This window comes from Anthonomus grandis, chromosome 14 (genome assembly GCF_022605725.1).
Source record: "Anthonomus grandis grandis chromosome 14, icAntGran1.3, whole genome shotgun sequence".
NCBI classification, from domain to species: Eukaryota; Metazoa; Arthropoda; class Insecta; order Coleoptera; family Curculionidae; genus Anthonomus; species Anthonomus grandis.
Window position 1 is genome coordinate 5,505,985 of NC_065559.1, and position 12,483 is coordinate 5,518,467.

General features: G+C 33.5%; 1 protein-coding gene across 4 annotated transcripts in view; it reads right to left on the bottom strand.

Moving 5' to 3' along the window:
• Positions 1–12,483, bottom strand: part of LOC126744708 (CREB-binding protein-like) — a 58,225-nt gene that overhangs the window by 39,268 nt on the left and 6,474 nt on the right. For 3 of the 4 annotated variants that reach the window (XM_050452235.1, XM_050452234.1, XM_050452232.1), the window contains 4 exons: positions 12,007–12,188; positions 11,765–11,951; positions 11,459–11,698; positions 2,992–4,130 (listed from right to left, as the gene is read on the bottom strand). In XM_050452235.1, coding sequence (XP_050308192.1) covers positions 2,992–4,130; positions 11,459–11,698; positions 11,765–11,951; positions 12,007–12,188 — 1,748 coding nt within the window. The remainder of the gene's footprint in view (positions 1–2,991; positions 4,131–11,458; positions 11,699–11,764; positions 11,952–12,006; positions 12,189–12,483) is intronic. The other variant, XM_050452233.1, reaches the window with a different exon arrangement.

Sequence of the window (12,483 nt, forward strand, 5' to 3'; positions counted from 1 at the left end):
TCTGTCGGTATTTTGAAAAAAAGATTTAGATAATGACCAAAATCTCAAAAATGTGTAAAGTAAAATCGATAGATTGTTACAATTCAACCACTATCTTAAAAAGGAACTCCCTAAGAAAGAATGAGAATTGGAGTTTATTACTATAGACGAACAAAAGAAATTATTAACTCTCTTAGAGCAGAGGTTGACCAAATGAACAATTAAGTACATTACACAAAACAGCGACGTAAAACCCAAGACTTTGAAGAATAGGTTTTAAAATAGGGAAGAAAGATGGTTGATTCACTAAATTAAATAACACAGTGAAATTGTGCACTTAAGGCAAAAGATTCAGGTACTCACTGAAAACAACTTAATCCTGATTACCACTCATTTGAATCATGTAAATCAGGTGCAAAAGAAACTGACTAAACTTACGTCCATCAACTGTACCATGATTACCAGGTTCTTGAGACTGACAACTGTTCTGGAAACAAGTAAATAAGACGACTGAGAATGGTTCTCAATGACAAGCTTGTTAGTGAAGAATGTTCTCAGAGCCAGTTTGTCAAATATGTCAACTCAAACAGAAGATAATACAATAAGTGGTCCTCCAACTCTTCAATATAACGGACCACTAGACAAAGAAAGGAATGTTGATGAATCTGTATTAGAGGTATTAGAGCAGCAGTTTCCAAGAGTTTCTGTAGGTAAGAACGATGTTAATAAGATAAAAAAGAACAAACTGATATTTTTAACGGACAACTATGGTAGAAACATGTTTAGTTATTTAAACTTATTTTCTACTGAATATGCAATTCAAATTATTTGTTTGCCAAGTTTAATGAAGCTGCTAAAAGTATAGAATCTTTTCAAAAAATGAATTCACTAGGTCAGATTTTGTAGTTATTTTGGTTGGTGTTAACAATAAAGATATCTCTAGTAAAGTTGTATCTACATTGGCTGAAAAATGCTTCTTTAGTAACGTAGTTTTATGTAATCTACCCATTAATGAAAATTTACGATATAGCAACAATATAGCGTTTAAAAAGATTATTAGTTACTAAGGCATATTATAATCTAGACGAGTTTTTAATGATGTTTTGTCCTGATTACCAAATATGTATGTGTGATTTGAAAAAAAAATGTAACTCTAGTTTGGTTTCTGATATCTACTAGTTCTAAGTTTTACTGACTTAAATTAAATAAGGCTTTGTCAATAATTCTGTTTAGGGCAATAAAGCTACTTTTTGAATTCCAATTGAATAAATTCAAAAAAATCCAACCTAATGGTAAAATCAAAGATGAACATGTTTGTGTCGATTCACAACTACGATTTAGCGAGTATGCAGAGCAGTTAAGGCGGAGAGGATTTTCTAGATTGAAAATCTAAATAGCCACTTTTCAGATTTACTTTCAGACTTAAAATAATATTAAGAGATTCGCTTGTCCTTTCAGTCTTTAACTACTGTAATTTTGTATACTATCCTTGCCTTGATCTGCTTCATTGAAATATGATACAGGTCATGCAGAATGCCTGGGCTCATTTCATTTTTGACTTAAAAAAACATGATTATAGATCTCATAAAATTATACACTTCAAATTGCTTTGCATGGAAAACAGATGAAAATATCATTTATAAAATTTTACACACAAAGTTTTAGCTAATCATGATGGCAATTTTAATATCTTGCTATTTAAATGTCTTTAAAAGACGTCGTTCCATACATTCTGTAAACGTAAGATATAAGACAAAGTATTCTATGCCTCGTTTCTAAGTCCTTTGACTAAAACGCAATAAAGTTACTTAACTCACTTCATTCACCAGATGAATTTTGATTGCATACCCTTAATAAATTTAAATTTAAACTCAAAACAGATTTTTTTGATGTACAAATCAAGTGCCAGTAGGTATGTGATATGCAAAGTTATCTAAACTTAATATGCTCAACTATGGCTGCATGCTGCGCCAATATTAACTAACAATTTTCTTTTTTTCAATTTCTCATCTTTTTAAGGGTAACCAATAGACATTGATTATTCTTAAATATAAAGGCGCAAATTTCCATTACATTTATATTATAAATATTACATTATTTCTTGTTTGCGTTTAAAAACTTTTTGATTTAATTTTGTTTTGCTTTACATTGTTCATAGATATATGTATGGCTGGTTAAGTAGAATAGCATTCATTTTGTTAGACTTCGCCAGCCTGCAAATTAAGAACAAATGGATATCAAATCAAATCAAAATATGCTTTATTGTCATAAGAGATAATCTTGTCGACAAAGCTGTATGGGAAGAATGGCATTACTATACATAGGTACAAACAAACAAAAAAACACATATACAATACACAAATCATACATATGTATAAAATAGCAACTAAAATAATGCTCAAAAAAGAAAATCTCTTACAGCAAAACTTAAGTACTCCATACACATTTCTGACAGGGCACAGACAAATATTCGTCAGAAAATATAAAATATATAATGTCATATGTTAAAATCTATCTAAAAAGAAGTCATTTACTTCATAGTAGCCTCTTGCAACCAACAATTTTTTAACCCTTTTCCTAAAGACTCTATTACTTTGCACTTCCTTAATATCCGCTGGAAGATGATTAAACATTTTTTTACCATCAAATATAAATTACCTTTTTATTAATGAGTTTGAGGGTACAGGCAAAATCACATCATTAGCCCCTCTGCTGCTATAATGGTGCCTATCTCCAACATTGAGATCTCTGCACTTTTTGTGAATTAAGCACACCGTTTCCAGTATAAATAAAGAAGGCAACGATAGGATACTTTTTAAAGTTTATTTCTTTAATATTGTAACTTTGTCTGGCGTATGAATATGAATTGGTGAAAGTGTTTGGCGTTATTTATTTATTTTTTAATAATTCGTCAAACATTTAAAATTCACTAAACGTTTAAAAAGTGTTAAAAAGTTTTTTTTTGTCTCATTGTATTTTTTTTATCTCGTTTTTCTAATAAAGGTCTCTTACCTGTTGCTGCTGCACCATCGGCGCCCTAACGACACCCTGTACATTAGGCATGATTCCCTGCTGTTGCTTTTGCTGTTGCATCTGCTGCTCTTTCCGCTTCTGTCTTTTCTCTTCCAACTCCTTCTGTATCTTGTAAATCTTCTCGGCGAGCAAATGATAGTACTCCGACCTCGAATTGGCCATCTCGTACATATCGCCCTCCACCTTCCTGGCATAAGCGACCAGATTGTGCATCCGCCTGTCCAGCAGCGCCTGAGGATCCGGCGTCGGAAATATCGCCTGGACCAACTTGTGCACCAAGTGATTTCGAAGATCCGCCGTCACCGATTGGTGCCACTCTTTAGTTCCGGTTACGGGAGACGCGGTTACTTGCCCCGGCTGTAATCCACCCGGTAATTGACTGACTAAACCTTGATTGGCCGCCTCCGCCCCGCTAGCTAAGCCAATCATCACGCTTGTTACGTTTTGTTGAAAAGTCGATTGTTGCTGATTTAATCCTTGAGGCGGTCCGAGAACGTTTGATGACGGGTCGCTGCCCAAGGGCAGACTAACGTTGGGGGCCAAACTGACGTTCGGGGCGATTCCTTGGGGTCCCCCCGGATGTCCCGGCCTTAATATTCCCGCAGGTCCGCGCGATTGCATTGTATTGTGAGGGTTCATAGGAAGACAAAGTGGGGCACGTGCAGGAGCCGCGGCGGAATTCGGTAAAATGCTCCCCGGACTCGGTCCGGACACAGACGAAGACAAACCGAGAGTATCGTAGGTCCTTCGCAGTTGATTTTCGGAAGGATTAACCGCAGGGGGTTGAGGTGGATTCGGCGGTTGGTTCGCGTTTGCTCCCGGATTATTCCGGCTCTTGTCCGCCTGCTGTTTTAGCGGTAAACAGACGGGGCAATCTTGTCGAAGGCAGTTTTTCCAGTGGCTAATGATCTGACGGGAGGAGCTGCAGTGCGCCACCGAGCAACTCCTGCCCGCGTTACAAGTGGTCATGTGGTTAAGTACGTTTTTCATCGTTTTGCAATGCGGCAGTGTGCAAGGCAGTGACTCCCCGTTGGCGAGGGTCGACTCGCGTCGCTGACACTTGTGAGCGTGGAGGAGCAGAACCAGCTGTTGCTGGATCAATTTTCTTTTTTCGGGATCTGCAAAGAAATTAATTAAAATAAAATTAACGGGTCTACTGCTATTAAAACAGTACAGGCATGAAAACAAACGGTGGCTTGAATGTGATACAGTAGAGCCTCGTTAATCCGAATATGAAAAACACCAATAATCTATTTATTATTAAAATTCAACTTCAAAGTCGCTTTATTGTTATAAACCCCAAAGTTGTAAAAAAGAGAAAATTGTGGAAATGTTTATCAAACAAAATAAAAAATATGGTAAAGGTTTTGAAACTTATAAAATACATGTATCAAAACTAATAATTGAATAACAATAATAAAAATAGCATATAAAACAAAACAATATGACTAAAAGTGTCCAAAAAAATCATCCAATGGGTAAAAACCTTCACTTTGTAAAAATGTCTTCAATTTTTTCCTAAACTTAAGGTCACATTCAGTATTCCTCAAATTAAGAGGTAAACGATTAAAATGCTTCCTGTCCCGTATACAAACGAGGCGCTTCCTTACGTTTGTATTTTTTATGATCAATCATTATAAATAAGGAGCGCAAGGTTACAACAAAGTTAAAGGAATTAGCAACATTTTTTTTGCAAGTTAGAGATGTGGTCCAAAAATTTGCTTGGGACAGATGGACTGATTGAATTATTATGCAAAGTAACTGCCTCTAGATCACACTTAAAATTATCAGCAGCTTCTTTACCAATAATATAATTTTCTACAGATACGTGGTTAACATTTGCATCTTGTAATATGGAGAGAAAAATAAACGGAATAATTTCATGACTTGGTTAATAAACTACACCTACCAATAGATTTTTTGTTAGAGAAAGCAAGTCAGAGGAATCTACCCTTCCTAGACTTACTCATTAGAAAGAATGGAAAAATTTGTTTCAAAATTTACAGACATTCTTCAGGCACAAATAACATAATGGAATTCTTGTCAAATTATTCACATAAATTTGCTGCTTTCAATAGTTTCTTCTAGAGACTTTTCAAAATCCGACTTTCAAAAACAGCATTTTGGAAAGAGCTAGCTCAATAAAACATATTGCGATTGTTAAAGGCTTCCCAACTAATTTAATATATTTTTTTAATTTGATAATAAATATAAATTATCTTACCATATACACTCGCCGGCACAAAATTCCGCCACCCTGAAATATTGGCCAAGTTTGATGTTTTATAATTTTTTTTATCTTTATTTATTTTTCGATCTCTTAAAGAACTAATGGTGACAAAGTAATCATCAGCTGTAGTGGTCATTCTCCTTCTGCCAGAGCCTTGTCGTCTAGTAAAAATTCCCGTCTGTAAATACCTATTCCAGGTATCTCGAACTGTAGACCGCGGAAATCTCAGAGTATGGGCGACATAACTTTTGCTACGGCCATCCTCTATTAACGCAACAATTCTACCCACGTCTGCTGGAGTTAATACCATATTGACACACAACAAATTATAATAGTGACACTGTCAAACTTTTTGTCACATTAATTGCGTCCTTAGCCAACGTCGATAATGTTTAACCGAAAACTTGACATTAATTGTCTAAAAATAAGGTTCAAATCAGCGTTTTAATAAAAAATTTGCAGCTCGCAGCAGAAATGAGATAATGGAATGAATCAAAAATCGAAATGTTTAGAATACATCAAAGATACAAGGAACAGTATGTAAACAGAATTATCCACCTTAATTTTCCTACAGGGTCTTTTGAAATTACGAGAAAAAACAACAGTTTGTTTTACTCCTGTATAATATAGCCTAATCGAAAAATGCTACTTTACAAAATGATTTAAAAAAATCACAACAAATGTATCTAAAAACTGATGGCAAAATCGTGAGAATCTGATAAAAAATAAAAAATTTATAAAACATCAAACTTGGCCAATATTTCAGGGTGGCGGAATTTTGTGCCGGCGAGTATAGTATATAATAAACCAGAACACAATTTAAAATTCCCTTATTTTTGTAGAGTATCCCTATAATTGGATAAATTTTTAAAAACCAACATTTGTCTCAGATATGCTACGTTCTTTATGAATTTAGTAATTTAAAGATTGTGATGTTTAAATGTGATCCTGAAGGGGGCAGAAGAAAACGACATGCCTTTAGATGATATTTTAGTGCTGCAAAGATTTAAAAAAAAAGTGCTTCTTTGATGAAACAAAAATGACAAGTTTATTCAATAAATAAGTTGTAGTTCTTTATTCAATAAACAATATTTGTATACAATACACTTTGTATACATTAAAATATTTAAAATAAACTCCTTCACTAATTTCTTTAGTGTTCCGAATCACTTTAGTTCTTATTAGTTCAGATTAACGAAGTTCTACTTATTCCATTTTTTAGGTTAAAAAGGTGGAAAATACAATATTTTAGTTTTTTTAAATTCTTTTAGAGCAATAAAAAATAAATAAAAAATTGAGACCGTAATTATTAATAAAACGAAAAACATCATTGTACCTATGGCAACTAGATCCCTAAAGATAAACTTTTATACAGATAAAAAGACACACTTTTCTCATTGAAATTACATCAAAGCTTAAAACAAAATAAAAAAAGATATATAAATACATACATTATTTTGTACTTACATAGAAAGTTAAAACCTATTATCATAAACATTACATGTAAAAACATAAAAATTTAGTGAACCATTATTTTTTTATTAGTAATAATGTCTTAAACATAGTGGAACCAACAAGTGATTTAATTATAATAACCTTTTACTGTTTTCAATCTTGGTTGTCAAGCAATTCAGAGATTCTTTAGATAGCGAAACATATTATAGTTATGACTTTTTTGTCTGACTGATAACACAATTAATACATAAAATATGTCTAATCTTTTATTCGATTACCGAAGATATCTAAGAATTGCATTTAGCCATTTCGTTTTATTGTTTTAATGTTAAATACGACGTACTTAAATTATATGTGTCTTGCTCTTTATTATGTCTTGAAATGTTGATCATTTCCGATATTATTATTTTTAAAATTTTATTTTTTATCCAATATTTTAAAGTAGAACATGATTTTAAATATATTTATGAAAAACATTTAATTTGTGTGAAGCAGTAAAATTTCATAGGGTAAAATGGATTATGGTAATGATTTATAGTTAATAATGAGTTCATTTAAATTAAAAAAGGTTTTCATTATATAGAATTTATATATTAACCCTTCTAGCCAAAAGTTCAGTGTGAATATGCCATATATAAGATTATCTAAAATGTTGTTTCAGAGGTTTTCTTTATTTGATTACCATTGTCAACTAAGACAATTTTGGCCTATTTACCCATATTATTTCGTTTTTTTTTTACATTTAGGCTTAATGCTTATGCGCATTTAACCAATTTTACCCTATTTAAACCCTCTGCAGCATATTGCGCTTTACCATAAAAAATCAATGCCGTGTCATCGGCATATTTTTAGCTAACTGCCAATTTAAAGCTAGAGCGTACTTGTAGTGTTCACAGATTTCATTTATTATATTTATTATATTCTGAGATTTCCTCCCAGTGGGTGTCTTCAGTTCCATTAACATGCATATTTAAATTAAAAGATCTAAATAAGTTAGTCTTATAGTTGCAAGTTTATTTGAGTTAAGGAAATGTATGTTTAGGTCACCAGATAGCATCACAGTAGAAGATAAACAGTGTATTTCACTAAGCGCGGCTATATCTAGGGAACTGTCAATCTGACATCATTGGATTTTTTTTTGACGTTATAAGAGGGGCATTATTAAAACGTCAATAATTCAATTCTAATTTTCTTAAAGACTCATTGGCGTACCGACCTTCATAAATTAGGGGAAGGTAGTAAAAGATGGCTATAACTTTTAAAAGATTATTTTTTATTTGGGCTTGTTTAAAAGTGAAATGTAAGTACTTTTAAATATTCTATACAGTACTACGCGAAAGGTTTTAGTAAAATGGCTAGGAGGCATCATTTTAATTAAAAATTGTTTCGATTCTTTCACAAAAATTTAAATGCCAAAGTGCAATTTTACTAGAAAAAAACTGCAAACTGCAAGTCTGCTATCTTCTTTACTTTTCCGAATTATTACCGAAATAAGAATTTTTGACGTGTAATTCGGGTTTAGTTGACACCTCCAAGATTCTAGGTTATCTAGGCATCGGACTAATCCAAATTTTGTAAAGATGACAAAATTTCTATTAGGTAAATTAATTTCTTTTCTGTTCATATTTGTGAATACCATATATTAAGCGAATACAAGAATTTTGTAATTTCTGTATTCCACTTGATACATCTGCAGTTATACAGGGTCCGTAAACGATATCACAGTAGGTTAAATGTGATAATATTAAGGAGTCGCATAACAGAATTTTAAGGTTTCTATTGAAAATATGCAGTCGTTGATAAAGTAATTTTAAATTTAAATATGCTTATTGTAGGGACTGATTAACAGGATCAATAAAGAGAAGTTCATAATCCATATAAAGGCCTAAATTCTTCGTAACTGTTTTAATTTCCCAATTTAATTAAAATTATTTAAAAAATTTAGTTTATCTTTAGATTTACCAAAAAGCATAGCCAAAGATTTTGTAGGATTAATTATGAGGTTGTGATTTTTTTCTTCGTTAGAGAATTCATTTAATTCAAAATTAAGTGCTGCCAGGGCCTGATTTGTTTTTCTTTCACTTGGAAAGAAAGACAAATATATTTGAGTATTGTCAGCGTATAAATGATGCTTACAAGATAGAAAGGCTTCAGGGAGCTTAGATACATATAAGTTAAATAAGAGTGGTCCAAGTATGGACCCCTGCAGAACATCGCAGAACATCGCTCGTAACAAATTTAAAACTGTAAAGTAATCCTGTCAATGTATGCAGAAAGCAGGTCCTGGTGTTTGGTGATCAGACTGCAAGAGGTGTAGCCTCTGGGATGACACATTCTTTGGACTCTAAGATCTATTCTATTCACGGTGAAGTTCACTCCAACTATACTTTATCCCAGATGGCAAACCGTATATTTGAATTAACCACTGACTATGTTAGTACGGATAATATTATTGTTTGCTTAGATTTAGGATCAACTTATTTTGACTGTCACTCCTTTTATGGTTTACTTTCTTTGGGTAAATTCACTAATTTAACTTTAAGCTTAACTTACAATGATACAAATAAGTTTAATTATTTTCATGTGGTATCTATTTGTAAGAGATTTCTTAAGTCCCAAAGGGCTTCAGTAAGAATTTTCAGCAATAACTCTCAAAATAATAAATTTAGAATTAGTAAGAGTGCTCTTTGTGTTCGTCTGGTTTTGTTTGTTACTGTTAGTTATGCGTTAAAAAGAAATTTTGTACTCTCCCCCGTTCCATTATCTAATGTTAATTTTGATAAGCATTCCAGTGGCTCTAACTCTGATAGTTCTCGTCTTACTCCTAACTCTACTTCAGCTGATGCCTTGGTTAATTCTTCTTTTTTAGGGTAGGCAACTTTGACGCATGCATTTCTATTATGCTTTTGAATATTCAATCACTGCGCGGTAAATCTCATGATTTGTATATACTTTTAGACAGTTTAAATTTTCCAAACATTGTCTTACTTACTGAGCCCTGGTTGAGAAATGACGAACCAATTTCCCTTCCTGGCTACTCTGTAGCTTCCAAATTCTGTAGGGCTGGCCTTGGATATGGTGGCACTGTGGCTCTTGTGCATCAATGTTTTTGCGACGGCTTTGTTGGTTTTGGCGATTTTGATGATCTTAGTGTCGAAAAGGAGTTTGAATTCTCAATTGTTTATTCTGGTAAAGCCAATTATTATATTGTGTGTATGTATCGTTCCCCAAATAGTAGTATAAGTACTTTTTTAGATAGGCTTGAACAATTCCTTTTAAAATGTTCTCCTAAAAATACTATAATTCTTGCTGGCGATCTTAATATAGATTTTGAAGATGGGGAGAATAGGGCTACATTGGATTTAATTAATTTGCTTTCCTCTTTTAATATTTCTATGCATGTTAACAGCCCTACGCGTGTAACAGGTACCACATCAACAACCATTAACTATGTTGCCTCCAATATACAGGAGAATGTAATTTGTAATGTATTTGATCCAGCTTTGTCTGATCATAATGCCATCCTGGCTCAGGTGCCATTCAGAAAAAGATACAAATCCAGAGGTTTGGGTAGAATTTACAGCACAAGGAACTTCCGGTCTTTTGATGCAGGATGTCGGTCTTTTAATTGGGACTCAATATTTTGTGAGCAGAATGCTCTTGCTTCATTTCACGCATCTCTTTCAAAGTTAGTTGATAGATACTTTCCCGTTCACCCATTAAAAAATCGATTTAGGGACCGGAAAAGATGGTTAACTCCTGGTATTCGCATTTCCGGTCGTAATCTTAGATTTTTTGGTATTTTAAAAAAGTTCTACCTGACTGTCAGAAGTTTATTTAAGGCCCATTCTAGAATGCATTGTGGTAATCTTTTCAAAGAGAGCCGTATTTTGACACTACCATCATTATTTATTTTGGAAACTGCATGTTTAATATTCAAAAATAAGAACAGTTTTCCAATCCGACATCACAGTTATCTTACCAGACAGATTAATAATATTCCCCTTCCTATTCCTCATTTTACATCTATCAAAGATTCATTTATATATCGCGGTTTAATGATTTATAATCACATTAGCATGGAATTAAGAAGTGTTCAGTCTTTGCGCCAGTTTCGTTGTAAACTGAAGTCATATTTGCTTCTAAAAGCCTTTTATTCGATTGAAGACTTTTTTAAGGCTGAGGATGTTGTTTAGTAGATGCTAAGCTTTTAATCTGTTAATTTTAATTTTGAACATACCTTTATGTGTCCCTTTGTCTCTGCTACCTTTGTCTACATGCATATATTTTGTTTTATAAGGATTTTGTTTGTAACATTTTTCTCTTGCATTTTTTTTTTGGCATTTTATATGTTGTATAATTTTTTTATATTTGTTTTGTAAAGTCTGATTTGATTGTATTTATTTTCTGAAGCTTTGTCAATAAAATTCGTGTATATGTACCAAATTTTCAACAATAAAGTACTTGGAAAAAAAAAACTAGATAAATTTGAATGGTAGAAAACTGCTTCACTTCTATCTTCAAGATATCCAGATAATAGTTGTATAGCATTATTTGTTAGATCAATATAATGTAAAATACCTAATAAAATGATGTTAGATTGATAGTTTCCGATACCTAACCGCAATCTACCCTTAGTGAAACACCCTGTACAAATAAATATTTATCTTTATTATTATGAATCGAATAAATTGTGAAAATACTATAGGAATTGTAATAAATAATAATAATAAATGATTATTTAATATAAAAAAAACATACCTGTTGAAGGGGCCGGCGGTGCACCCGGCTGACCAGGCTGATTCTGAGTGGCCTGCTGAGGACCCGGTTGAGAAACACTCGGTGCCCCCGATTGCGGTTGGGCAGGTGAAGGCGCCGGAGGCTGAGTTTGAACGATGCTACCGTCACCGCCCATTGGTGCGCCCATCACCGGGCCGGTAGGCGGCGCCCCGAACCTCGGATTCGCGCCAGGAAGTTTCTGCTGGGGCGTCACGACACCTACTAGAAAACAACCACCAAAGATGTACAGTAAGTCTATCAAATCAGTCGAAAAACTCTTTGAATTACCTGGCGGACCACCCTGGTTAATATTTGAATTGGGGTATGGATAAGGAGAATTTCCAGGCATTACTTGATTCATTTGACCTCCGATAATGAGATTGGAATTGGCAGGTCGTGGGCCGCCAATGTGAAGGCCATGAGGATTTCTTGGCATATGTCCTAACCTATTGATCATGGGACCATTTTGCATACCCTAAAAATAACGAGGGCATTAAAAAGGGTAAGAGGTACAAGCCTGAATTCATTACTTGAGGCACATTATGGCTCCCAGGATGATGAAGCTGTCCACTAATCAAGTTGGGAGGTGAGGTGAGTTGAGGCTTGTTGACAGCCCCGCTACTGACAACTAAGCCTCCCCCGCCCATTCCTCCAATTGAACTTATGTTACTATTGGTCATTATCATACTCCCTCCTGCAGTATTATTAAGGCCTGTAAATAAAAGTTAGCCCAACATTACAAAAGGAATTGTGAAATAAAGAAAAAATATATATAAACAAGATGCGTCAAACCTATCCCCTAGCTATACATTATAACATATATTGTATATAACATTACTAAATCTTTATAAGGAGTATCAAGAAGTATTACAATATTACAGAGATCAAAGTTATACAAACATCAGTAATCTGATCAAGCCAAAATGATATTGTCAATGGAATCATTGTAGGTATTTCATATGTATGATCTAGAATTAATACAGTTTGAGAATTTAGTTGCAGTCTGT